We start from the raw sequence: 27,595 nt of genomic DNA, 5'->3' as shown, positions 1-27,595 counted from the left end.
TAAACTGATAAAAAAAAAATCAGGATTCTTTGATGAATAGAAAGTTTTAAAGAACAGCAAATTAGAAATTTCTATTTGAAATAGAAGTCTTTTGTAACATTATAAATGTCCTTACTGTCCTTTTTGATCAATTTAATGAATCCTTGCTAAATAAAAGTGTCAATGTCTTAATGGTAGTATATTTATATATTATAAAAGGGAATATACTTAAAATAGCAATTGAAGAAATATGCACTTATTATTAATTGTAACAACTAGACCCATCAACTTCTCTGTTATTTAATAGCCTTTATATTAAATGACAATACTTTAGTTTTAAACTTCCAATTGATTAAATAGGTTCCATAAATTAATTTCACAATTTAAATACATTTATTTTGTCGGTCAGTAAATTATTTCTAAGATTTATTTTAGAATGTAATAAACTGCACCTGCTGCGATCTTTGAAAACTACATATCCCATCATGCTGTAGTGCGACGTGACACAGTGATGACGCAGTAGATTGTCGCGTAAATTAGTGGAAACGTCACCTGAATACAGTGGAATGGAAGGAAGTGTCGTTCCTTTACGGATAACATATTTTTACCAAATACGTATGTGAGTAGTTTGGACGCCGACCTTTCTGAATCTGAGCAGATTCAAAATCAACTCTTCTCCTGAAAGCAGCGGTGGCAGGATTTTCCTCAGATGGTTTGCTAGTAAGACCGCCTGACCGGACTCTCGCTATAAAACAGCAGAACTTCCCAATCACCCGCTTATTATTTTGCGTTTCTAAACCAGTTATAACGGCAAATGAAGTTTAAAACGGTTTATTACTTGACTTTATTTAACCGGAACCGTCTAACTGCTTAAATTTAACCGTTAAGCCACCACCGTATTGTGATCTGGCAGCTAACTGCACGCGCTCTTTAATAATCTAACCAATAACCTTAAATGTCTCCATGACAGCGTGTGTTGTAGCACCGAGCATCAATGTTACACATCTGAGTCTGTAGCATGTTTGCTCGATGCTAAAGAGGATGTTTATACAGCATAACCTGCTGACAGATATTAGGTAGCTCACAGCTGGATGGCGACGCATCGAGGTCCAGTATGAAACACGATACATCTGCGCTTCAGTAACCGTGACTGGAGGCTCATAAGAGAGCCTTCATTATGTGCGATAGCTGTGTCATCGTCCTGTCGATTACCACCACTACCCGAGACTGAGATTTTGTGGCTTTTTGAAACACTCGTTGTGATCCAGTGAGTGTTGAGCAATGGCGGGTGTTGGGGTCAGTTTGCTTTTGCCGGGTCAGCTGCCGTCTGCATCCTCCAACTCCTCCACTGATCCTAATGCCCGGGGCTGCTCCAACGGGGACTTCATGAACACCTTCGGCATCTTCCTGCAGGGCCTGCTGGGAGTGGTGGCATTTAGCACACTTATGTGTAAGTATAGCGTAACTGTCTTCATGAAATGGAAATTCATTGTCTCTTATCCATTTTCTGAATGTAGACAGTGTTGGCTGTAATGCATTACTAACTTTACCGCGAAGAAGTGAAGTAAGGGATTACTCTTATTTTATTCTGTTATTTAGTGACTTTATTTAATTGCATTAAACACTGTATAGACTATAGAACCATTTAGGATTTAAACATCTACGTCTAATGTTAAAATGTATGTTTTTTAATTTATCCGTCTCTCTTTAAATACTTTGATCAGTAATTTATGCAATTTAATATTATTTATTTGAAAGAATCAAGCGTAGTTTCATGTCTGTTCTTGTATTGTTCAACTGGTAATGGTTGATACAGGATTTAGAAAGTAAGAAGTAATGCAATCATTTTTAGAGCGAGCAATTACAGTAATTAATCACTGTTGAATATGTAGGCTAGTTAGTTTTAGAGTAACTGGTTGTTGATTATATTGTGAACAATTAATTATTGATTCCATCAATCAATTACTGATGGACAAAATCAAGCCCTACATTTGTTCTTGTTCGAGCAGCCATTTTTTTCAAAATATACGTCATAATAGGGAAGAAATCATCACTTCTGTTTCAGGCTGAGCTTAAACCAATGATGGTCTTGTTTAAACCTTTCTCTGCAAGCTCATATTCATCTGTCTCCACTGAGTGTCTGAAACACCTATGTCTTAAAATGATCCAATGAACACTTTTTACACACTGTGATAACACATTTATTAAAGGTGGGGTATGTGATTTGGAAAACGACCGGCAGATTTTGAAAATGCACAATTCAAATGGTCCTACCTTCTTTGTTCTTTCCTCCAACGCTGGCTCTGACTCTACCCATTCAAAGAACATTGACGCGCAATAATGCACGAGCGAAAACTCAGATGCACGAGAAATTGTAATGACGATTTACTACTATTCATGGACTGACGAGATGCGCGTGCATCACGAGCTTTGAGTATGCGCATGAAGGGGGTCATGCGCGCTGGGGGGTGTGGTACGACCGTTTGATTGACAAACTACTGTCCAGTGATTCTAGGTGGTCTTGGAAATGATTGGCTGGAGTTTTTCGAGTCCTGCCCGTTCCACAGATCATTAAATTGCTTAATTTTCATTTCAGTGCTTCTAACTCAGTGGCTGTAAGTGGGTTAGGAATAGGATTTCAAGTTATTTTGAAAAAATGGACAAAAAAGAGAATCATATACCCCACCTTTAACATCATAAATCTAGCAACTTTAACATTATTATTAATGTGCATTTATAACACTATAGCTGTTTTGTTTTATGACCTTGGTCGTAAATTACAAAAAACAAGTTTGTGAAGGTGTGTGAGTGTTTCTTAATATGCTGAAGGAGCGATGGCAAATTTGACATCTTTCTCTCTTCTGACCATGACCAATATATTTAATTTCTCAATATTTTTCCCCTTTTTGGGAATTCATAGAAATACTTTTCTGGATTTTTTTTTCTTTTTTTTTTTCTATTGGGTCAAATGGGAATGCAAAAATATATTTACATTCACTTATAGAAGTTTACCCAACTTCTCCTTCTGAGAACCCCATAAATATAGGATAAGTCCTTGCCCTACATTTTTCTTTTCTGATAATCTGTTGCATTCGGATGTACATCGTAGTATCGAAGAAAAGATCTGTTTCTTCCATCAATTCAGGTTGACTAATTGAAGACTTGAAGGTTTGGTCCTAGAAGTAGGCAGGTCAAGGCATGTCATTGAGTCATGCAATGCTGTCACTGTGATTTAATTAAAGACTGTGTGTGAGCACAATTACAGCCAGGGTTTAGAAACCCCATATTGTATTTTCTTTGGTTTCTGATTGGCCAGACCCTCTCAGATGGGTTCTTAAGATGTGTTGGTCATTCACAGACCCCTTTTGGACTCTCCTTGACAACCTACATCAGAAATACTAAAGGGCTGCTTGTACCAAGAACAATATATAAGTTTTAAAAATCACTATAAATTAAAAACGCTTAATTAGAACGGTGGAATCAAAACCACAACTATAACAATAACAACACAAAGAAAAGAATTTGAGATGTTTTTTTTTTTGTTTGTTTTTTTGCGATTTTAAAAACATTGGGTCTCGTTGGCTAATAATTGAATGGATTGCTTTGTATTTCTACACAAGGAAAAATTCCCATGTAAAATGTTGACCTAATTCACAACGTTCGTAACTTGTTCTAATGTTAACAAATTTTGCGTGTTCCAAATTAGTGACTGACCGCGTGCCCGAGGTTAATAATTTGCATAAAACACCCAAACCATCTCCATATATAACCTTTCCTTTACAGCAGCAAACATAGAATTACTGGATTTCATCCATAAATTGTCATTAAATGTGACTGCACCTTTAGAGTTAGAGAGATTTATAAAACTGGTAATAGTTATCATTCTTGATATGAAGGGACCTTAATAAAGCAATAGACAATAGCATTCCAGTAGAATGGGGTAACTCAGAAAAGTATGAGATGTGTGAAATTTTAAGTTGTGTGTCAACTACTCAGTGGTTATGCGAGTTGTAATTGTAAAGAGTTGGAGATTGTGTTCAGGGGACACATAGTTAAAAGCACACAAACAAACAGCCATTGTGTGAAACAGCCTGTCCTTTCTTTATGTGAACCATTGAGTCATGTTTGTCAGCTAGGGTGGCTAGCTGACAAACGCCACTCATGATCCTATGTTTTTGTTGTCAGTCTAAGTCTATTTAAAAATCAGTTCATACACCTCTTCTATGATGAGCTTGATTTTAGTATCCTAATTCCTTTAATTGAAATTTGATTGCCATTATCTTTTATTGTTTCTTAGAAGAAAGCCTTCTTCATTTGCACATTGCTTCTTTTACAGTTTTGTTTTTGCATGTGAGTGTAGGAAGCTCTTTAAACCCGTGATGAAGCAGTTCCTCATTCATCTCTTCCCCTTTTGAAATTTTAATGTTGTGTATCATTTATTGACCGGTCTCTTTATAGCACTATATCAGAGAGCCAGCAAAGTGTTTTTGGCATCAGCACTACTCTCATATGGTAGATGTCGTTATTGATCACCACATACTTCTTGCTACCAATTTTGAAAGCTTCTGTTTTCTCTTCACAGTGAAACGCTTCAGGGAGCCCAAGCACGAACGGAGACCCTGGAGAATCTGGTAAACCGCCATTTTGTGTCATTAGCAAGCACTAGATACTTTAACACATGCACGGTTAATGCTGCACTCCACTGACCTGAAATTTGTCTAGCGGCCCTCTATGCAGCCCTCCGTTCCCCTCGTGACTTAACGGTGAGTTCTAACCAGGTCTCCTTCCTCTCACCGCCCCCTCCTCCCCTTCACCTCTCTCAGGTTTCTGGACACCTCCAAACAGGCCATAGGGATGCTGTTCATTCACTTTGCCAATGTCTACCTGTCTGACCTCACAGAGGAGGACCCATGTTCACTGTGAGTCTGTGTTTGCGTCGTTGTCAATGTCCCCCACCCCAAACATCATTGTACTTCCTGCAGTGTTTTGTGTCTGTGATTTTGACATATTTATAATCTGCTCTACTCAGCAACCCAACTCCCTGTGTTGATTCCATAGATACCTGATCAACTTCCTGTTGGATGCGACACTAGGCATGCTGGTGATCTATGGCGGCGTGAAAGCCGTTAGCGCTGTGGTTGAATGGAGACAGTGGGATTCGCTGCGTTTTGGAGAATATGGTATGAACCTTAACATAAATTGTTTGTAGTACATTAAAAGTCTAGTAGGAACTGTGAATTGATTATGGACCAGACACTTCTTTATGTTAATGTGGCCTCATATAAAGAGGATGGGAAATTGAGTCAGTCCTTTTATTCCTAAGCATTGTCTGATTTGAGTTTAGTGAATGAAATTAAGAGACTATAATAGCTGTCTGAAACCACTTACCAGCTATTGGTTTTGTAAACTTGTTGTTGACCATCTTTCGAGGCACTGTAATCTCATGTAGTGATCTTGAACTAATTTAGATGAGCTTTAGAGGAAACCAAGCTCTATTGAAGATTGAAATGCTGATTTGTTGGTAGAAAAGTGCATACATTTAAATCTTTTCAACCAACCAATTTCAACACCAGTTTCTTGTTTCGGCCAACAACTGAACTGAACATACAGGGTTGTGTAGTGAGATACATGTATGATGATTTATGAAGAAATTCATGTTTTAAAGCAGTGATTCTCAACTTTTCACTCCAAGGCCCCCCATTGCCCACAACAATATTCAAAGGCCCTGTGACTTTCTAGTTTTTGTGATTTACTGGTTTGTACTTGATTGAGGATAAGGAATTTTTTTTACTCACAATTTCTACACAATAAAATATTTTTAGCTTGGCTTCACTAGAAAAATGTATGTTCATTATTAAAATGCCCTGATCTTCTCAAAGTCTATAAATTACTCTTTCAAATTTAGGCTTTTTCAAATTTAGGCTTTTTCAGGGCAGGGGGAATCCTAGCTCTTTAAAGAAAAAGCAAAGTTGTTTAATCGTTTTACTGTAAGTCTTCTTGAGGAATTTTGCTGGTGTTTTAAAGTGATGTTCTATTGTTCTATTTGTAATGTTTGCACGTAGGTGAGCCAGTTCAGTGCAGCGCCTGGGCAGGTCAGTGTGCTCTCTACATCCTCATCATGATGTTTGAGAAGGTCATGATCATGCTGGTCCTTCTCATCCCACAATGGAAGAAGGTCAGTCAGGTGTCCAATACTAATGCATGTTCAGTTGTGGTTTGTGGTACATGTTCTGAACCTGAAGAAAATGTATTAGCATCATGTATCATTATAGTACTGATTAATTAACTTGCAGTTAAATGAATATTCCACCCAAAAATGTAATCATTGTAATTAAATGATTTGATTGGTGTTTGTTGGACAGCTGGCTACACTCAACCCCATAACGAACCCTCACCTGGAGCTAGCTATTGTCATGCTAATCGTCCCGTTTTTTGTGAATGTAAGTGACAATCACCCTTTGTTTCACTACTGTTTAAAAGGTTGTTTTTTTATGTTTCTTATGCTCACCAAGGCTGCATTGTAACATGGTCCTTCAGAAATCAATCCGATATGCTGATTTGCTGCTCAAGAAACATTTCTTACTATCAGTGATGGAAACAGTTGTGGTGCTTTTTTGTGGAAACTGTTGGATTTTTCAGGATTCTTAAATAGAAATCTTTTGTAACATTTATAATTCAAGCCGTAGTGTTAGTTCTGGCAGGTTACGTCAGTCAAGCTCGCATCAGCTGAACCACTTCTACCTATAGGAATACAACGCCTATCACAGCATCCCTATACAAGGCCCATTCAGTATTATCGGCAGCTTTATCGCATTGCTCAGGAGCTAATTACCCTCCTCCATCCCCAGCTCCTCCTCTCGTCAGTCAGAACTGGCCTTCTAATGTTCCTCTTTGAATCATACTCATTTTTAAAAAAATAATTGTACATTAAATTATTGAACATCAATTATTGATATCTGCAATATATTTATGTTGGTTCTGTTTTGTTTACCCTAAGGGGGTTATTGCTGCTCTATCCATGCTAGGCTGCATGGATGGGCAGAGTTATTGCCCAGAACAGAACCAGGTTACACTTTATTCTAAGATGACTACTTCCTCAAATAAGTCGTATTGTAACTGAGTATTATTAATAAACTACATGTACTTCCTATAAAGTTAAGGTGTGGTTTAGGGTTAGTTAATTGTAATTATGCATAATTTACTTTTATTACTATAGTAAGTACATGTAGTAACATGTAACTGTCACCTTAAAATAAAGCTTTACCCAAAACCATACCGGCAATCCAAACTTTATGCTAATTGTCAATCATCTTTGACAGTAGTGGTCCTGACAGAAATGACTTTACTGTCACTTTGATCAATTTAACACATATTGCTGTTTAAACGCAAACTTTTGAATGGTAATGTCATCCAGCCTTGTATTGTTTTGTATATATATTTTTACCATGTAGGCTACTTGTCAAGCTTGCTAAAAGTCTAATAATTCATCAAATGTATGACAGGTGGTTGTTTTTGTTTTAACACATCTATTTGTGTTTAAACATTTGCCCTGTGTGTGTATTCAGGCTCTGATGTTCTGGGTGGTGGATAACTTCCTAATGAAGAAGAGCAGAACAAAAGCCAAACTGGAGGAGAGGGTAGCAGAAGACGACCCTCGCGGCAACAGCAAAGTGCGCTACCGAAGGGCACTGTCACACGATGACTCTGAATCAGAAGTAAGTTACTCTTGCTCAAACAATTTGAAGTGATAGCCATAAAGGAGAAGGATTACTACCAGCTGTTAAGATAATAAAACTTTAATTAAATTAATTGCATAATTTGTGACATGAGCACCCATGAAACGATCTGGTCTAAATGATCACTTTAACCCAGGCCACATTCAGATTTTAGAAGTTCTGTAACTGTCACATTTCTATTGGAGTTGAGATGATTTGTGTTTCAACCACAGAAAAATACATATTTGCATAAGTAAATCATAACTGATGACAAATTATAAAGTTTTATTAACGGAATGTATAAAAATGTCTAAAAGTTTGAATATTTGAGATCTGACACTTTTGCTGCTTCTCAAACATCTTTGAATGACAGCATTCATATTTTGGGTTTCCCCTTACCTACAGTGCCAACTTAAATCATCCCTCTTCCTGTCCTAGATGGGACATTCCCTTTTTCCTCCTAGTACATTGCATGACCATTACATGTGTATGACTCTTCCTCACTCTTTCACAAAACTCCTGACCGGAAGATAACAGTAATCATGGGAAGTCAGCAAGTTTACAATCTAATGAAGCAGGTGTGCATTTAAGAATGAGTTACACAGACCACAAAACATCCAGTAATGAACTCTGGGAACACTTGATTTTTAAAGGAAGACCAGTTACCTTTGTAATTAAAGGGTTTTGTTTGGAGGATGAACAGAACTCTGTATATGTGGTTTCCTGATATGGTCTTGCTAATATTTTGATTAGTTATATTTTGACCTAATAACATTTCAATACAGCAACTTTTCAACTTGCTTACCTGTCAGTGTTGATAGTTGAGACACATGGCAAGTCATTAGGGCAGGAAACTTGACAGTGAAAACAGTCAGTTTGAGAGAGTGTAGCATTTCCATCCACACACCATGTAAGTGTCAAATAAAAATTCATTGACATCTGTCATGTGACTGTAGTCCATCTTTCTCACTTGTAAAGGGATGAGCAGCTCAGTCAGAAATTGAGTGTTACTATTTTACATATTCAGGTTTGCAAGAAGTATTCCACTTTTTATGGTAAAATGTCATCTCCTGCTTGTTTTTTAAAAAGATTATTAGTTGAACTGTCTTTGTTTAGCACTCTTCCTCTTGTGCTGGTCAGATCCTGTTCTCCGCAGATGATGAAATGGAGGATTCAGATGGTGACGACGATGTACGAAGAATCACAGGGCTCAAGCCTGTTAAGAAAAAGAAGCATCGTCTTGGTATTCCAGTTTGAGTTCAAATCATTTTGGACTTGAGGCCTCCCTCATTCCCATGACCCCAACTCATTTACTAGACCATAGATCAGCAAGTGAGGGGCATGATGACATGGCAACTCAGCCTATGAATTGTAGAGTAACAGACCTAGGCTCCAGTAAACACATGGACCCTCCCGACATTGCCAGAAAGATTTTTGCTACCCTATGCCATAGATGATAATGAGGGTTTCGGACCAGTCTATTGGAGATGATTGGACAATAATATTTTAAGTCAGGTTTTTTTTTTTTTTTTTTGCACCTTTATAATTCTGCTTAACATCATGTGGATATACAACACAGCTACATCTCCTTGTATCTGTCTAGCATTTGAAGTGATAAAAACCAGCCTAAACCTATACAAATAACATGCTGATGTTCTGCTGAGATAAGTACATTTAACCATATGCATGTGATTGATCATACTGACTTGGATAAACTGTTCAAGATCACTCATAGTCGTTCCTAAATGTGTTTGTGAGCGTAGCTGCGTCATAGTTTTGTGCACGTCAGCTGTGTGGATATTGTGCTGATAAATGTTACGGAAAACCATTCGTCAGCAGTGTTATGAGCTGGTATTATAATACAGTTGGTACAGTCTTACAATGTCTGTTTTTAACCATTAGGCAAGAGCGAAAATTACAAGGTACGAAAATCCAGAGGAAGCCGTTTCATTCCTCTAGTCTGATGGCTTGGCTTGTCTTACTGTTTGGCTTTTGAACGTGTATCTGTCTCAATTCAGTGTGTTGCTGTTTTTTTCTGCCATTAATGTTTTCCCTGTATTGTTTGTTTTGTGGCCTATTAAAGTGACAGTTCACCCAAAAATGTATATTTACTTGCCCATACGACATTCCAAACCTGTATGACACAAATAATATTTTTAATGTTGCGGTCCAAAAAAACATTGGATCCCCATTGAAATCATCCATTGATTTCTATTGTATAAACAAAGACATTTTTCAAAATTTCTAGTATTTCACAGAAGAGTGAAAGTCTCACAGCTTTGGCAGAATGTAAGGGTGACTAATCTATGATTTTCATTTTTGGGTGAACTGTCCTTTTAAAATTCTTTAATTTTTGCTACTTATTGCAGGGTAGGTGCTATGTTGCAGGACGTAACCTCTTGCAGTTTGGTGTTACATTGTGGTCTCTTTGTATGCTTTGTATTTACCAGTCAAACACTAAACCAGTGTGTCTTTCTTCCAAATACTTTCTCATCCACCCTCACACTTTTCTGCTCTATAGAACATTTGATTTTATTTCAATACTAAAGCACATATATTTGGAGAATGGTGATTTGCATTATGCATTCTCTGCAAAAGTTTTGCAGATTATTTGTAATCTTTAATGTGAAGGGGTAAATGTCTGTAGGTTTAGAGTGGGAGTGAATGAAATTGGGAGTTCAGGACCTTGTATTGTTTAACTGACATTTAATGGACCAGGTTTGTGGGAGTACTATATTTGCACACAGTATGGGTTTGTTTTACAGGGATGAATTGAAACCTGGCTTTCTGGTCAGACATGCTGAATGAACATGCTTACTGATAAGGATTGTGACTAGGTGGAAATGTAACTGCCATTCCATCTCCGGGTTCGATTCTTACTGTTGTTAGAGTGCTCTTGATTAGAGTTGGAAGAAAATGAAACAAAATGGATGTGGAGAGGGATTAAGTACTAAACTATATTAGATGATTTGGAATTAATTACTGACAAATTATGAACTTGTTTATGCTTTTTCAATAAACCGTGTCAAAACAGCAATTTGTGTTTGTTATTTTATATGTAACTTGTCTTACCTTTTTTTTTTTTACATTTTGATCCCTTGCAAAAGAATGACCAGGAATTGAGCCCAATCCATTGCAGTGAGAGGGCTTAATCCTAACCTCTGGTTCACAATGGAGTTATTTAACTAACTTTTAGGAAACAAAATACACTCATGCATTGTAATTTAGAGAATTGGCATACTTTGATTAAAGTTTAAGTAATTTGGTTTTAAAAACAATAACTATAAATTTTAATATAAATAAATTGTGTTAGAATAGGGAAGTCGACACAATACATCTATAACAAAGAATTATATAGTTGGAATTGCTCTGAGAAAGATTTTTCCTGCTGAAGAACTTCAAAAACATTGAGAGCCAATCAGAATCCACCTGAGCTCAAGAATGTGAAGTGGCTGACGAAGTAACTGCTGTGCTCTCGCATAATAAAGAGATTGTGCATTAGTGTGGATGCTAACATATAGCTATCATTCTTGGTGTGAACGGACCTTGAATCGTATTCTGGATTTAACTTACTTTATGTCTTCCTCCTGAATGATATCAGGCACGTGGGTATCATCTGTTGGTTCCTCTGAGCTGTATGATGTCCCCTCTGAGGAATCCTCCATGCGTGGTCTTTTAATTGGTGTTGATGTGAATGAAGATTCGGATTTGACTGGGAAGTCCTCATCGGAGCAGGACACACTAGCACAATTACTCAAAAGAGGTCTGACTTGAATTGCTGATATAAAACCACACAAAAGGGAAAGCAAACTGGTGAAGCTCAAAGCAAAACTTAATTCATAAGTGAATTTTTAGTTAAAAATGTTACCTTTACTCCTCCGTTTAGGCTTTTTTTGAGTGAGTATTGCTTGGACCGCCACACTCTTCAGAACCGGAGCATTACATTGACAGCCCACCTCTCGTGTCATTGGCTGTTGGAGAGATGCAACAGTATATCAATAAGACAATGCAAATATTCGTTCTAGAGCTCTTTTGTTGTGCAAGCAAAGGAACAGTGAACCATGGCCATTTTAACTTAATATTTTACACATTTTAAAATGTTACATGTACATCCTAGTGCAGCATTATTTAAATAAGCAACCATGCGCTTTTGTCTATTATTGTGGTAAATCCGATTTCTTTCTTCCATGGAACAACATGTTAGAAGATATTTTAGTTCATATAATGGAAGTCAATAGTAACCACAGCTGTTTGGTTTTCAAAATACTTTCATAATTCTTCAAAATACCTTTTTGTATTCTGCAGAAAAAAAAGAGTCAGTCATACTGGTTTGGAACGTCAGGAGGGAGAGTAAACCATGAAAGAAATCCCATTTTGGGTGAACTGTCGCTTTAAAGACCAAAACGAACGTGGTTGGTTGTTCTACATGTCAGTCAGACTGCCACTTCCGGTCTAAGTGGGCAGTTCTTCAATCAACAAAAGGAGATGTTGACCAGGAATAACTACTTACCTTCACACTCGGTGTTGGACCAACGGTGTATATCGTCGGGATAGCCGTATCTATCAAGTTCAGATAGTCGGCGAAGCCCATTTGGTACTGCTGTAAATTTTTGAAGCATATTGGTGCAAAATGGCTCGCACACAAACGCGAGCTCTCCGATATTCCTCCTTCCTCAAAATGCAAAAATTCAAGCCAACGGGCTCGCAACCAAGGTAGTTTGGGGAAAGGGAATAATGTATTGTGCGGATAACAACCTAAAACGCACCTTTTCACCATATCTGTCGTTAGCTATGCTCGCTCGCAGAAATACGACGCATTTATTGACGCGAACAGGTTCTTTTCAGCTGTTTGTTTCAAAGAATCGGTTCGAAAGATCCGGTTCAAAAGAGTCTCCTGCGTCATGACGTTATTACGTCACTCAGCAGAGTAGGCAAGAAAGGTCGTTTCAGAGGCGGAGAAGCTTGATGATCGCATTTTTATGCTAATGTCATGCCTCAGAAGCTTCTGAAGAAAATAATACTTACTCGTGCGGGAGGGGAAGGGCCTACAGTGTACAGAGTGGGAACGGCAGTGTCTGTTAATGTAAGGTAGCACGTTATCCCTGCAGTAACCATCCCCAAATTGGTGAAGGATTCATCAGAGAAATGCCTGTCACAAAGTCGCGAGCTGGCACAAATAACCCCCTCTTCGAAATGTATAAACTCCAGCCACTTCTTTCGTAACCAGTTTGTGGTTGGGAAACAAAATAATGTCCGTGCGTTAGAACAGCCAAATACACACCGACGAACCATGATTCGTGAAAGAAAGGAGATAATTTAGTGGGAGGGACATTCCCTGTCTAAAGAGCATCTGATTGGACAACAACATGTGTAGTGCTGGATGACTCATCAATATTTTGGTCCTCCTGGAAGAGGAAAATCTTTTTTTGTGTGTGTGTAAATGTAAACCATGTCACTTTGGATTTTTGCATCCTCGTTGACTTTTTATATATAATATATAAATAAAACTAAAATGTTTAAATTATGGTGTATAATTCCACACTTTGTAAAATGTCATGTATAATGTGATGTTATGGTGTGTACAACAACATGTACACCGACAGTAATAGAAAGCTGACAGAACTAATATCTATGCGTGAACTTGTGCTGACTTTACGTGTTGGCTCAGAGCTATCCTCTTTGATTGGATTCAGTAACCAGACTGCATTAGCAGACAGTATATTGCAAAAAATAACACATGGACTAAAAGCCACACTTATTTTAATATTTTAATTCCACAGGGACTATGGAAATAACTTTTACTGTACCTTCTGATCACAGTGCAAAAAAAGTGATGTTCTTCCTCAGTATTTGTGTCTTGTTTTTCAGTGCAATTGTCTAAAGATTCTTAAATCAAAATACATTTACTTCAGTTGCGACATGACAAAATATGAAGCAAGTCTATCCTTATATTTGTTATCCTTAAATATAGCCGCAAGTGGCAATCATCAGGGTCCAAGTACTAATGGCCTGTAATCAGACTACAGTTATTTTTTATTGATTACATGTAATTAAGCGTTTTATTTTGATACATTTTAAAATAAAATCTATTTTAATTTAACATTTTTATTATTTTAATTACTTAATAGCTTTTCATTAAATCACAAACCTCAGCAGTTCCTTCGCAAACCCCAGTCAGGGAAACTCTGATGTAATATTTAATGCACTTCATGTTTTTGATAAAGAATAAAATAGCCTATTTTTTGTTTTTCTGTGTATTTTTATATCAATACGGCACAAGATTATCCTATTCAAATCAATGTGATAAAAGAGTTTGGTCAAAAGTAATCAAAAAGTAACCAAACAGTAGTCAGAATATATTACCTTAAATATGTAATGGATTACGTTACTAACTACAATTTTTGTCATGTAATCTTGAATCAGTAACAGCCCACAATTTGTAAATCTACCCAGCACTGTTTATAGCAAAGTCCATCTTGAATCTGCACTGAAAGTTAGGGTTTAATGAAATGGGTAACAGCAACACGGGTTTCAAAATGGGCAACTGACTTTTACAAACTTTAACAAATTAGAATGGCAGATAAAGTTTTTAGATAATCATACAAATTTGATTTGCTAATGGTACCAATTGTTTCCAGGGTCGATATTGTCCCCACCACTTTTTGAAACATTTCAAGGCACGGATGTACCCAATACAAAGCAAACATCTCTAATTGACTATCAAAGTATTAATTTAGTTTGTTTGTGTTAAATAAGCAGCGATATGGTGCTGGAATGCGTTTTTGAAATCTTGCTGAGCTTTCATTGCCACTGTTCTCTCGTGGCTCGTCTTCACAGACGAGCGCTTCAATCCATTGCTTAACGCTGCTGCTGAGACTATTTGTTCTGGTGAAATCTCAAAACGCACACAAATGTGTCCCAGCTCTTGATATATAGTCACTGATGAACATATTTGGTTTTAATGAGAAAAAAAAATAATACTAGGGCAGATCAGAACCCAGAACCTCTGACACGTTTGACAAATATTCTTTCACATTATAACACATGAACATCATATGCGGATCTATGTATTTTTTTTCACTGACAAAGACTCTCAGGAAAAAATACAGACTAGTAGACCAATTTTCATCTTCACGGATCATATTGTTACTGAGCTATAATTATTTTTTAGTTGTTGCATGGAATTGAATGAAACTGGGTGTGCATCCTCAGAATGTCAATGTAAATTCAGCTTTGCCATAACAGGAATCAATTACAATTTAAGATATATCCAAATAGAAAATGTTTTTTTTTATTATTGTAATAATATTTAACAATTTCTGATCAAATAAATGCAGCTATGGTGAGCATAAGAGACTTCTTTCAAAAACATTAAAAAATACTTTTTGACCCCAACCACTTAAAAAATAGTGTACATAGTAAAGGCTGAACTGAAAACCGTAACTGAAGATCTATTTTTATTGGCACACATATAGCTATGGACTGACCCATTCACAAAGGTTGACTCACCACCCCAGAAAAGTGTTTAATGATTTGGTTATATAATCTCTGTGGCATGTTAACATCTCCATCATCATGAACATTTATCACAACCAGTAAGGTTTGTTTTGTTTTTTATCCTAATTATTAATCATTACAATGATGAATTATATTGGTTATTGTTATGAAACAATTTGGTTTCGATTGACTAATAGGATTGTCAGTATCAGCTATGTCAAAAACTACCTTTTTCCTCACAATTACAACTGCTTTGATTTTAACTTGTAGCAACAAAATATATTTAAACATATGATACATCAGTGAAGCGGGGATAGGAGGAGGTTGTTTTGTCTAATGTGTTCAGCTGTTCATAGTAGTCATCCTGAGAAAGAGGCTTTCTGACACTGACTGCTGAGCTAATAATATATAATGATAAGAAGGGGGGATGGGGGCACACTGATCTGGTACCAAGGGTATAAAAGAGCCAGGACAAAAAGACAAAGTACACAACTTGTCCAGAAACCAGACCACAACCACACAGCATGTCTCAGGTATGAAGACGTCTTTAATCTGTGTTTAGATTAGAAATAAAAGTATACGTGTAACAATTTAAGCGCTAACTACTCCAGACGTTTCTATTTTTAAAAATGATATTTCTATCAGCCAGAGGTTAAGAAGAAGAAGCGGCCAGTTGTAAAAGAGGAGGATCTGAAAGGAGCCCGCAGTAAACTGGGGCTGAAAGGAGAGGTCAAGAGCAAGACCTATGAGGTCATGGTCGAGTGTGGTAAGTTTAACGTCATCTCCATCGAGTTTTGACTGTAAATAATAAACAAACTAGCTGTTATAGTTTATTAAATTAGAGGTAGTCTTTTTTGTGTACAAAGTCAAGAGTACAAGATTTCAAACCCTTGCTTAACCACCTCGTAGCTCACAGTAGGTCTGTATTTAAAGGTTTATATGTTATCGTTAAAAATAAATTTCCTTATGGAGAAAATTAATGGGAGTATTTACTTCCAGATTCCTACTGTTGCAGACTATTGTGATTTGTTTTGCACTTCTCGGCCACCGTACTCTCTACAACGATAGACACGTGATTAGCCTTTGGCTTGTTGACTAACGTTACGTTATCAAACAGCTAGTGTTGCTAATGTTACACAAACATTGTTCCGGTTCGCCATATAAGAGTCAGACAACTGCCTTCTAAAAAATCATAAAATAATAATAAAAATGCTTTGAATATCATATAAGGTCGGTGAAGAAAGGCAGTTCATAATCATAATATCGTAATATACATCATATACGAGGTGCACTCTATTTTTTACAGTCTATGGGTGCACTAAGTTACGTTGCAAAAATGGAAAGCGCCTTTTAAATACACACCACTGCAACATCTATTTTTTGCATGATTACATTGGCTAAATCATTTAACGTTAGCATAAAACACAAGAAAAAGAAACTTACTGGTGCATGTTGGTTCGTGCTGTCTCTGTTCCCAGAGTAAATTGATGGAACCGCGTTGGGCTTTAATATAAGTTTACTAGCAAAACCCAACTTAGTCATGATAAAATTTTCAAAACAGTTCTCTGGAAAATGCCTGCTGCAAACATAGATCCTCGATGGAAGTTTAGCAGGGACGTTACAGTTATTCCCAATAAACTGCACCCATTTAGATCGAAGTTTCTGATCATTTGGTAACACGTGAAGGCTCACCATTTGCCCTTTCTGAGCCTTGCATCCGACAACAGAACATGTGTCAGCCATCAACATGAAAATAGTGAAAAATATCAACAGAAAGATATAACCTGGCTTCTCTTGAGACCCCTCTGCCTCCCAGCAGTTAATAAGCCACGCCCCGCACGTTGACGTGATTTTCACTACAGGAGGTCTTTTAATGGTTTTATTTACGACAATAACCCGGAATTGATGCAATGCATACTTGAATATAAGTAAAGTAAATGAATTTGTGTTTTGTGTTGTGTAGAGCGCATGGGGAAGGTGGCGCCATCTGTTTTCAGTGGAGTGCGGTCTGGCGGAGAGACAGCGCTCGAGAAACCCAATCCTCCATCAGGAAGCGTGTTTGGCAAATGATCAATTGAGTGCTGAATGGACGAATGGTCTGAGAGCGCATTCACATCATAAATAATGTGGATATTGATGTTGCATATTTAAAAGTATTGCTGTATTTTTTTTTTACTGTTTGATGTTGCTCCTCTCAAATTGCACTTGAAACATTTTATGTGCTAGTTTCTACCGTCATGTTTTCTATATAAAACATTTCTTAAAAGTATCACTGAGTCACCCAGTATGATTCCTCTGTCATGTCGTTTATGACCAAGTCTGTAATTTCAAACAATGAAAGCAAATATTACATCATCACACATAGTGGTTTAATAAAAAATATTGCTTCCTGTGCAAATTTGGGGAAGGAGGGTGGAGTACAAATTAAAATAGATGCTCATTAAAGGGTGTAACCACACTAAAAAGTTTTCCTAGTCAACTTAAAAGGTAAAAAAAAAACCCACAACGGCACAGATTCACCTGCATTATATGGACACACATAGATGGATTATTTTACTAAAAATCTTTGTGTGTTTAGTTGAAGAAGTTAGTTCTATACATCGTGATTGGCAGAATTATCCCTTCACAGTACGCTTTGGCTCAATTCTCAAATAAGAAAACTTTTTTCTCAAAACAATAAGTTCAGATCTTTGAACAATTAGTTTCTTTACAACAGATTTCTTCAGAATCAATTTCTTAGTGATTTAAGCAAATCACATGTGTTTTGGTATTTGTGCAAAAGAGTAAGTACAATTGTCTACAATTTGCACAATAACTAAATGCAAATGGCTTGTTGATCAACACTGCTGAGTTCTCTGAAATTGTCAAACTCTTTACAACTTCTAAACATTCTTCCATCGTGTGAACGTTCATATGCAAAATGATCCGTTCAATTATCAAAATCTGTCAGACATGCATCTATATTCCATGAAATGTTTATAATGTCTGCTAAATTGACAATTGGCCTGGCATTTTAATGAAATAGGAATCACTATCTTACCAATCAAGTTTGGAAGCATTTAGGCCTATATGGAGTTTGCCCAGCAAAATCACTACCGTTTTTGAACATGGAGGAATGTCACAACCCTAAACAGCATCAGCTACAGCAGTACAATATAAATAAATTTGTAATTATACAGAACGTTTATTTTTGTAAAAACGTGTTAAATGTCAAATAAATAAAAAATCAGTTGCTTGCCATGGAAGACTAATATGAAGACATGTAAGAATGTGTGGTGGTGTTAGGGGAAGACATAATAAGAGTGTGTAAAAATGAACGTAACATTTCTACAAAATAAGTGTACTGTATAAATACAAATGTTCCTTTTCTTTTTGTATACTACAGTATTGACTGCTTTAATTTTTTACCAACAGCCGAAATCTGTATCTAAAAAACAGTATAGAAATCAGTCAGTGTCAACAAACATGTAGAAAACATGAAATTCTCATTGCGTTCTCATACTCGCATTATACCCAAATACAGAAACGTCCTGCAAATTAAAGCTGCAAGCAGCGTTGAAAGGGCCGTCTCAAAATAGCACAGACCAGCAATGTTTCAAGAGGACCCCAACGAGTGACGAACTTGTCTGGGACCGCTTATTCTTCAATACTCGTTTGTGGTGTTGTAGATGACCTGTAGGGAGAGTTATTATTTATTTATTTTAACATCCTGATCGTAATTTGCTGTTATTTTTTTCTATTTGCATGTGTTTTCTTCAGTTGCAGCGTGTTGAGATCTCTTGGCAAACGTACTATGGCATAATCTTCCATAATTCCAAACAGACCCTGCAATTGCACCATTACAAAGAACAAACTTCCTTCCCCATGTAAGGTTGAATTTTTTAGGACCCACCTCAAGCTTTAGTTTCATTCAGGTGGAACAAAAACAATAGCATAGAGTAATCTTTTCAAACAGTCATTCAGAATCCTATCAAAATGCATGTATTGATAGGCTACATGACTTATTGTCATGACCCTATAGGCGTAGTTACTTTTGTGTCACGAGCAGAGGAGAGATGCATACTATAGGCCAGGGGTTTTAAAACCGGTCCTTGAACAAACCCAACACTGCACATTTTGTATCCCTTATCTAACAGAAATTCAATTGATTCAACTCATTAGTAGAGACTGCAAGACCTGAAGTGGGTGTGTCAGATAAGGGGGACATAGAAAGTTTGCAGCGGGAAGGCTGCTCCTGGTTTGAGAACCACAGATCAGTGGCGGACCTAGGATCCTTTGCAGCTGGCTCTAGCGCTTTGTTCATTAACTGTTCTTTAAAGCCCTAAGTTCAAGCATTTTTTGGATTTAGAGTTTTTTCCGAAACACTTTCTGGATTTAGAAACTACTACAAGAACAACTTAAATAATTACATATTTAAGTTTTTCTTCATTAAGACCCTGGTGACAAAAAAATCTAAACCAAAATGTAATTAAAATTAATTTATTTCACACTATACTGCAAATCCATTAACATATTTACTGAGACTTACTGGTATAAATTTCAGTTAAACTTTATTTGGAGTACTTCTTGATTATACAATGCACATTTCTTAATATTGAACCTAAAATGTGTTTTAATACCTTACTTTGTAAGGAGGATAGTATCTCTGTATAATATCAGTCTTTAAAAGATATCTAAAGTTTGTCTGTATGAGACTAGCAGTAAGCTAGATCAACATTAGAATAACATACTGATCATATTCTAACATTTCATCATGTTGAGCTATATAACATTGATTAGTTTTATGTGCATTTGCTCACCTGTCTTATAAAGTAACTTGAATGCAAGAGCGTCGTCCCTGTCAAGTCGTGGCTCGTGAAGCTCTGTCAAGTCAAAGTTAGTCGCGGACGTCGAGCTCTCTTAGTCGTATATCTCTTTGTATATTTTGATACAAAATTCTTACATGAGTACCTTTAAGTTTGTCTTTAGGTGAACCTCAGCACAATTTCTGGATTACTAAAGTACATCAAGTACAAAATTAGTTGTTCCAATTAAGCAGACTGTAAGTAGACCTATATCAATTCACTATACCAAAAGTAGCCTACAATTGCAGGGCATTTATATTAATTAAGTACATACAATTATTTGTATTTGTAGTATACTTATACTTAAATGTATTTCTAATACATTATTTTATGCTATTTATTTTTTCACTAGAGTAATAATGCACATAAATAATAAAATATAAAACAACATTTGAAGGGGGAAAAAGCCCATTGACTTCCATATGAAAAAAACACCATGGAAGTCATGGCTACAGTCAACTGTCTGGTACTAACATTCTTTAAAATATCTTCTTTTGTGTTCTACAGAAGAAAGAAACTCATACAGGTTTTGAACAACTTGAGGGTGAATAAATGATGATGAAATATGCATTGTGGGGTGAACACACGCATTGGGTTTTATATTCAATACGATAACAATTAACGTTACCCACATCACAGAAAATTACATAGTAACTGGTTCCCTTTCGAGAGGTCTCTCCTATAGCGTAAGCAGCTTACGCTATGGGAAAACTCCTTTTCTCGAGAATATTGAAGTCTTTATGTAAAACGCATTGCAGCTGCACAGCTGACAGCAATGAACGAAGGCAGCTCGGTCATTGGCTGTGCTGCGGCAACTTGCTCGAACCAATGACGGGGCGACTCTGAATGCGCGACCAATGAGCGCGCTTCGCGCCCGCGCGCGTCAGAGCCCGCCAAGATGGGCGTGGCCAAGAGCTATATATTGGGCGACCCGTCATGAGAGTTCTTTAGATTTAATCTCCTTCAGCGAACACCTTCTTCGCTGGATCCTCCGGATTATTGAAGCTTCGCCGTCGAAAAGCATACCAGCGGGATTTGCTACGAGGACGTCGGCACCTTCAGCCGCCTTCTAACGCGATCCTACTGAGCCATCCGGCGTACTGCTCACGCAAGTATTTACATCTGTTCGCTCTGCGACACTTGTAAAAGAGCAAATTTTCCAAGGCGTTGTTTCAAATGCCTTCCTGCGCGTCGTGCAGAGACCTTCTCCCGGACGGGGATCGTCACATCATCTGCGCTCGCTGCCTGGGCCGGGACCACGCAGAAGCTGCTTTGACCAAGGGCGGATGCCCCGAATGTGACGACCTGGGTCTCTCCGCACTGCGGGCTCGCCTCGCCGCTTTCGCCGTGAGCGAGCCCATCGCCGCCATCCCTCTGTTCGAGCCGCGCACTAAGAAAAAGCGCCGCTCACAGAGGCTTCCTGAACCTGAACTCAGTGACGTCACGCCGAGCCAGTCTCCGCGTGCTTCACCGCCGCTCTTGCCTTCCCCACCGCCGGTTCAGTTCACCCAGCCGGACCCACACCCCTCTAGCAGAGCGGTGGGCCTTGTGACTTTCGGCGCGTCCGAGGACGACGGGGGAATGGATGACAGCAGGCCCCTCGGCAAAGGCCTTCTCCCTTCTTCCCGGAAGTTCACGACGAACTCACCAAGTCGTGGAAAGCCCCCCACTCTGCGCGCCTAAAGCCTTCTTTTTCTTCCTCGCTCTCCTCTGTGGACGGCGCGAAGGAAAGAGGCTACGAGGGAACACCGCCCCTCGAGGAGGCCGTGGCCAATCATCTCTGCCCGCCCTCCACCACCGGATGGAAAGCCAAAGCTTCCCACCCCTCGAAGCCCTGCCGCACTACTTCAGCTCTCGCCGGTCGCGCCTACGCCGCCGCCGGCCAAGCTGCATCAGCGCTTCACTCTATGGCGGTACTTCAAGTGTTCCAAGCCAAGCTTCTCCGCTCTATGGACGAGTCTGGCCCCGAACCCGAAGCCTTTAAGGACCTACGCAGCGCGACTGACATAGCCCTGCGAGCCACGAAGGCCACCGCCCAGTCTATCGGCCGTGCCATGGCTAATTTGACTGTTCTCGAGCGCCATCTGTGGTTGACTCTGACTGAGATGAAGGACGCGGATAAGGCGCCATTTCTCGACGCGCCTATCTCCACCAGCGGGCTGTTTGGACCGGCGGTTAAGGGTTTCGCCGAACGCTTCACTGAGGCCCAGAATGCTTCACAAGCTATGCGGCATTTCCTGCCCAAGCGCTCCAGCTCATCGCAGAGCAGACAGAGGCCGCCGCAGCCGCAGCGGGCTAGAACAGCCCCCACCGCCTCTCATCCCGCGCCTCAGGCTGACGCTCGACGCCGCTCGCGCTCTCACAACCGCAAGCCGCCTTCTGAGCGACGGGGTCCTCGGCCCAAGATTGTGCTGAACCCCGAGCCTCGAAAGCCGTCCTAGCCACAAGAATGAAAAGAGAGAGTGCGTGTCTCGCAAAAGCCGGACCACTCTCTCTGCAAAAGCTCAAGCATTACCCAGTCCCCTTACAGGCGGCTGGATATGTTCATACAGCAGTCAATGGGCCAGTCACAGAGCTCGCTCACCTGCAAACAAACGACGTTTTTACGGCGACGCACAGAAAACACAAAAAGAGTCTTTTTCTGTCTGTGTCACTAAGGGTTCACATGTCCACAAAGTGTGCATTCCCAGATACTGTCAAAACAGTGCCAAATTCATTCCCAGCTCAAGCTGCGCACCCCATGAATGTAGATCACGTGCCTACGGTCATGTACGCACCACTACACACAAGCACTGTTCACACAGTTATAAATTCATCCCCAGTAAAAGCGGGAAACATTATAAAAGTGACGCATGTGCCTACCACTGTTTATGCACCCCCACTTATAAACACTGTCCTTACAGTGTCAAACACAACCCCAGCCCAGGCTGCGAGTTTTACACACACAGCGCGCGCTGCTGTAATCACACACGCGCCCATTCACTCAGCTGCTCAGCGCGCGCCCGCGCCTCTGAGAGCTATGAGCTCAGGCGATTCGCTGGCCGGGTCCCTGCGTCACAGCGGCCCGCCCCTAGCCTGTATTCAGCCCATATCTGTACACGCAGCGGCATGGGAAAATATTCCAGATATGCCGAAATGGGTATTGAATATAGTAAAGCACGGATACTCGCTCCAGTTCGCTCGCAGACCACCACGTTTTACGACTGTGGTCGAGACGAAAGTGAGAAAAGAGTGCTCACATGTTCTACGCACCGAGGTGCGCAAACTAATAGAAAAGGGCGCTGTGTGAAACTGTTCCCCCCTCTCTGAGCGAGGCAGGTTTTTACAGCTGCTATTTTCTCGTCCCGAAAAAGGATGGCGGTCTCCGCCCCATCCTAGATCTCAGACACCTGAACAAAGCACTAATGATTCGCTCGTTCAGAATGTTAACAACCAAGCATATCCTCGCGCAAGTACGCCCAGGAGATTGGTTTCTCTCAGTGGATCTGAAAGATGCTTACTTTCACATTCCAATAGCGCCTCATCACAGGCCGTTTCTGAGATTCGCTTTCGAGGGACAGTCGTACCAGTACACAGTACTTCCGTTCGGCCTGTCCCTGGCTCCCCGTACATTCACGAAATGTATGGATGCAGCACTTTCCCCCCTAAGGCGAAGGGGAGTGCGAATACTGAATTATCTCGACGATTGGCTGATTCTAGCACAATCAGAGAGTCAGTTAATAACACACAGATCTTGGATTATCAGCCATTTAGAATGCCTGGGTCTAAGAATCAATTTTGCAAAAAGCATACTATCTCCCAGCCAGAGGATTTCTTTCCTGGGAATAGTTCTAGACTCGATGCAAATGACAGCGCGTCTCCGGCGCCTTGCAACATCATTCAGGGCGGGCGCGCTCGCCCCCGTCAAGCGGTTTCAGAGGATGCTCGGTCTCATGGCCTCAGCATCGGCCGTACTCCAGCTAGGATTGTTGCATATGCGCCCTCTCCAACGCTGGCTCAAGAGCCGCGTCCCTACTCACGCGTGGCGTTCGGGCCACCTTTTAATCAGAGCGAACCACGGCTGTATAAAAGCCCTGACGCACTGGAAAGCCGCCGACTGGTACCAGTCAGGCGTGAGTCTGGGTGTGAACACAAGGAGAAAGATGATAACGACAGATGCCTCCAAAATAGGTTGGGGGGCCCTTTACGAGGGCAGGCCTGTCTCCGGCTTTTGGTCAAACCCGGAGAAGCGCCTACACATAAACTGTCTGGAAATGAAAGCGGTCGCTTTGGCTCTCAGAGCCCTGCTCCCACAGCTGAGAAACGAACACGTCTTGGTCCGAACGGACAACATGACGGTAGTATCGTACATAAATCGCCAGGGTGGACTCAGGTCGAGCTCCATGCATTCAATGGCCAGGAGAATCATTTTATGGTCCCAGCACAACTTGCGCTTGCTGAGAGCAGCGCATGTGCCAGGTGCCCTGAACCAGGGGGCGGACATGCTATCCAGAGACAAAATTCTCCCAGGAGAATGGGTTCTCAACCCGCTGACGATTCACTGGTTATGGAAAACCTTTGGCAAAGCGGAGATCGACCTCTTCGCCTCCAAGGAGAACGCGCACTGCCCTCTTTTCTTCACGAAAAGCATGGATGCGCTCGCCCAGAGCTGGCCGAGCCGTCCCTTATATGCCTTTCCCCCGATCGCGATGCTACCGCAGGTCATCAGTCGGGTCAGAGAGGAGAAAAACGCAGTGTTGCTGATAGCCCCACTCTGGAAGAACCAAACATGGTTTCCAGATCTGATGCAAATGCAATCTGCACCACGGCCGATTCCACTGAGGCCAGACCTCCTCAGTCAGGCCAACGGGATGATATTTCATCCCCGCCCCGATCTGTGGGCCCTTCATGCATGGCCCCTCAACGGGTTCCCAGGAACCTCACGAGCGGAGCACTAAAAACCATCGCTGAGGCGCGGGCGCCCTCCACGAGACGCTTATATGCCCAGAAATGGAAAGTGTTCAGTGTCTGGTGTAATGCCAAGGGCCTGAACCCTGAAACATGCGAGATTACGAACGTACTCGCTTTTCTACAAGGGCTTCTGGAGGCGGGCCGCGCCCCCTCCACGCTCAAAGTATATGTGGCGGCCATCACAGCATCACACGACCCTGTAATGGAACGTCCATTGGGAAGAAACGACCTAATTATTCGTTTCCTAAGGGGCGCTAGGAGGATGAACCCTTCACGCCCCCCCTCAGTGCCGATCTGGGACCTAGCTACTGTCCTAGACGCTCTTAAAGGGCCTCCGTTCGAACCACTCCGAACCGTGCACCTTAAACAGCTCTCGCTCAAGACTGCGCTCTTGCTGGCACTCACCTCGGTCAAGAGAGTGGGCGACCTGCACGCGCTTTCGACAAGCGCTGCCTGCCTAGAATTCGGACCTAACGACTGCAGGGTCGTCCTTAGACCGAAACATGGGTATATTCCTAAAGTGCTCACCACTCCCTTCAGAGCACAGGTTATCTCCCTAACTGCGCTATCGTCCCCAGCAGACGAACACGACGCTAATCTACTCTGCCCCGTTAGGGCTCTCAGAGTGTATTTGGAGCGTTCTGCCCTATTCAGACAGACAGAACAACTGTTTGTATGCTTTGGCGGCCGTACGAAAGGTTCCGCCGTTTCAAAGCAGAGAATCTCTCACTGGATAGTTGAAGCTATAGCGCTGGCTTATGAAGCTAAGGGACTTCAATGCCCCTGGGGAGTCAAAGCACACTCCACCAGGAGTGTGGCTTCTTCCTGGGCATGGTCGAGCGGGATACCGATCGAGGATATTTGTGCGGCGGCAGGCTGGGCCTCACCGTCCACATTTATCAGGTTCTACAACCTACAGGTCCCGACACTGCATTCCAATGTACTATCAGCATGATGCTAGTTGAACTACGAGTTCGTATCTAGATTATGTATGTGCTTGTGTCACACTGAGCGCCTTCTAGCCGCTCTGTATTCTTTCCCACATATAAAGCTCGCCTCTGCCGGCTAGTTGGATGATAACTTTGCTTTTTTAGCTCAGGCACCTGCCTCTGGCTATCATAAGGCGAAGTTCAGCACGCACGGCGTTTTGCATGGTGTTCCCATAGCGTAAGCTACTTACGCAATAGGAGAGACCTCTCGAAAGGGAACGACTCGGTTACTAACGTAACCTCGGTTCCCTGAGAGGAGGGAACGAGTATTGCGTAAGCTGCCGTGCTTGTGCTTGGTTAGTTCGCTTCAGTCGTTTTAACCTAAAGAACTCTCATGACGGGGCGCCCAATATATAGCTCTTGGCCACGCCCATCTTGGCGGGCTCTGACGCGCGCGGGCGCGAAGCGCGCTCATTGGTCGCGCATTCAGAGTCGCCCCGTCATTGGTTCGAGCAAGTTGCCGCAGCACAGCCAATGACCGAGCTGCCTTCGTTCATTGCTGTCAGCTGTGCAGCTGCAATGCGTTTTACATAAAGACTTCAATATTCTCGAGAAAAGGAGTTTTCCCATAGCTTAAGCTACTTACGCAATACTCGTTCCCTCCTCTCAGGGAACCGAGGTTACGTTAGTAACCGAGTCGTTAATTTTGACAATCATGTCTGCTCCCTCTGAATACACACACAAACAAATAAGGTCAGTGTTGATATATATATATATATATATATCAACACTGACCTTATTTGTGGAGACTGTAAAAGTGGAGACAGGAATTGGTACCGAATCTTTCTTTAAAAGAAGGCGATCGGCAAACCCGGATTCTACCAGTCCGAAATTCACAAAGCTTTCCGGTGTAAAATGTTTGTTACAAACATATTTCCCATGAGTGTTGGTCGGTACACCACAGCAAACCAGTCGCCTGAACCCAAGCTTCGGCTCTGGTCGCGTCGCGGGGAAACGCAAACAATACTTTTGAATTTTCGCATCGAGGAAAAACACACGTACGACCCATGTCTCTGGTTAAACAGACAAGAGTAGTGATTCTTTCTCATGCATTGTGATAAAATAGCTTATGCATAATACGGCGCAGTGATTGGAGTTCTTTCTCATGAATAATGTGGAAAAAAGCTCAGAAACTAATGAGGTAGACGCATATACTCCAGCCATAACAGCCAATCACCACTCCGAACTAAAGCATATACCTCACATTTCCTGATATTTCTTCAGCCTTGCTTTTTTCAAACCAGAGAAATGAAATGGCTCCAGAAAATGCAAAAATATCCAGTTTCCACCGGTTTACTTGAGTGCCATTACTGTCTGTAACCTGTATACGGGTGAAACTCGAAAAATTAGAATATCGTGCAAAAGTTTGTGTATTTCAGTAATTCAAATTAAAAGGTGAAACTAATATATTTAGTGTATATATAACTACATATGCATGATTATACTTTTCATAGGGCCAACATTTCTGTATTTAAAATCTTTTTTTTTATTGATTTCATGAAATATTCAAATTTTCTGAGATTTTGAATTTGAGGTTTTCATAAACTGTAAGCCATCATAAAAATTTTAACTTTTGCATGATATTCAGATTTTTCGAGTTTCACCTGTAACTGTTTACATC

The 27,595-nt window shown here is 40.5% G+C and overlaps 3 protein-coding genes across 6 annotated transcripts; 2 read left to right on the top strand and 1 right to left on the bottom strand.

The window, feature by feature from the left end:
- Positions 1 to 495: 495 nt before the first annotated feature.
- On the top strand, positions 496 to 10,731 carry stimate (STIM activating enhance). Of its 2 annotated transcripts, none has more exons than XM_077203141.1 (8): positions 496 to 1,429; positions 4,562 to 4,610; positions 4,803 to 4,898; positions 5,038 to 5,159; positions 6,042 to 6,154; positions 6,342 to 6,419; positions 7,545 to 7,694; positions 8,835 to 10,731. In XM_077203141.1, the coding sequence occupies exons 1-8, from the start codon at positions 1,261 to 1,263 to the stop codon at positions 8,949 to 8,951; spliced, it is 894 nt and encodes a 297-aa protein (XP_077059256.1). In that variant the 5' UTR covers positions 496 to 1,260; the 3' UTR covers positions 8,952 to 10,731. The 2 variants fall into 2 exon arrangements, with proteins under 2 accessions (XP_077059256.1, XP_077059255.1); XM_077203140.1 differs by having other exon boundaries at positions 8,811 to 10,731.
- On the bottom strand, positions 7,760 to 17,027 carry LOC143711546 (uncharacterized). Of its 3 annotated transcripts, none has more exons than XM_077203145.1 (4): positions 16,635 to 17,027; positions 11,563 to 11,665; positions 11,268 to 11,472; positions 7,760 to 8,910 (listed from the first exon to the last, which is right to left on the bottom strand). In XM_077203145.1, exons 1-4 carry the CDS (start codon positions 16,938 to 16,940, stop codon positions 8,868 to 8,870), a joined length of 657 nt encoding a protein of 218 aa, XP_077059260.1. In that variant the 5' UTR covers positions 16,941 to 17,027; the 3' UTR covers positions 7,760 to 8,867. The 3 variants fall into 3 exon arrangements, with proteins under 3 accessions (XP_077059260.1, XP_077059258.1, XP_077059257.1); XM_077203143.1 differs by lacking the exon at positions 16,635 to 17,027 and adding an exon at positions 12,720 to 13,050; XM_077203142.1 differs by lacking the exon at positions 16,635 to 17,027 and adding an exon at positions 12,205 to 12,581.
- mustn1b (musculoskeletal, embryonic nuclear protein 1b) lies at positions 15,600 to 18,431 on the top strand. The gene is made up of 3 exons (XM_077203146.1): positions 15,600 to 15,724; positions 15,837 to 15,957; positions 17,155 to 18,431. Exons 1-3 carry the CDS (start codon positions 15,716 to 15,718, stop codon positions 17,259 to 17,261), a joined length of 237 nt encoding a protein of 78 aa, XP_077059261.1. The 5' UTR covers positions 15,600 to 15,715; the 3' UTR covers positions 17,262 to 18,431.
- The last annotated feature ends 9,164 nt before the right edge of the window (positions 18,432 to 27,595 follow it).

This window comes from Siphateles boraxobius, unplaced genomic scaffold (assembly GCF_051911475.1).
Source record: "Siphateles boraxobius isolate OS27281-9 unplaced genomic scaffold, OSU_SipBor_1 5, whole genome shotgun sequence".
In the NCBI taxonomy this organism is placed as follows: Eukaryota; Metazoa; Chordata; class Actinopteri; order Cypriniformes; family Leuciscidae; genus Siphateles; species Siphateles boraxobius.
The sequence above is the reverse complement of the archived record's forward strand: the minus strand, read 5'-3'. Positions and strand labels throughout refer to the sequence as shown.

Excerpts from the sequence above, each read along its gene's own strand:
- stimate (XM_077203140.1), top strand. The coding sequence starts at position 1,261 with ATGGCGGGTGTTGGGGTCAGTTTGCTTTTGCCGGGTCAGCTGCCGTCT. Across the intron at positions 6,155-6,341 it reads TCATCCCACAATGGAAGAAG|CTGGCTACACTCAACCCCAT; the intron begins GTCAGTCAGGTG and ends TTTGTTGGACAG. Across the intron at positions 7,695-8,810 it reads ACGATGACTCTGAATCAGAA|CACTCTTCCTCTTGTGCTGG; the intron begins GTAAGTTACTCT and ends GTCTTTGTTTAG.
- mustn1b (XM_077203146.1), top strand. Across the intron at positions 15,958-17,154 it reads TGAGGTCATGGTCGAGTGTG|AGCGCATGGGGAAGGTGGCG; the intron begins GTAAGTTTAACG and ends TGTGTTGTGTAG.
- LOC143711546 (XM_077203145.1), bottom strand. The coding sequence starts at position 16,940 with ATGTTGATGGCTGACACATGTTCTGTTGTCGGATGCAAGGCTCAGAAA. Across the intron at positions 11,666-16,634 it reads GCACGAACCAACATGCACCA|CCAATGACACGAGAGGTGGG; the intron begins GTAAGTTTCTTT and ends TCTCTCCAACAG. Across the intron at positions 8,911-11,267 it reads ATTCAGGAGGAAGACATAAA|GCTTGAGCCCTGTGATTCTT; the intron begins GTAAGTTAAATC and ends TTTTCTTAACAG.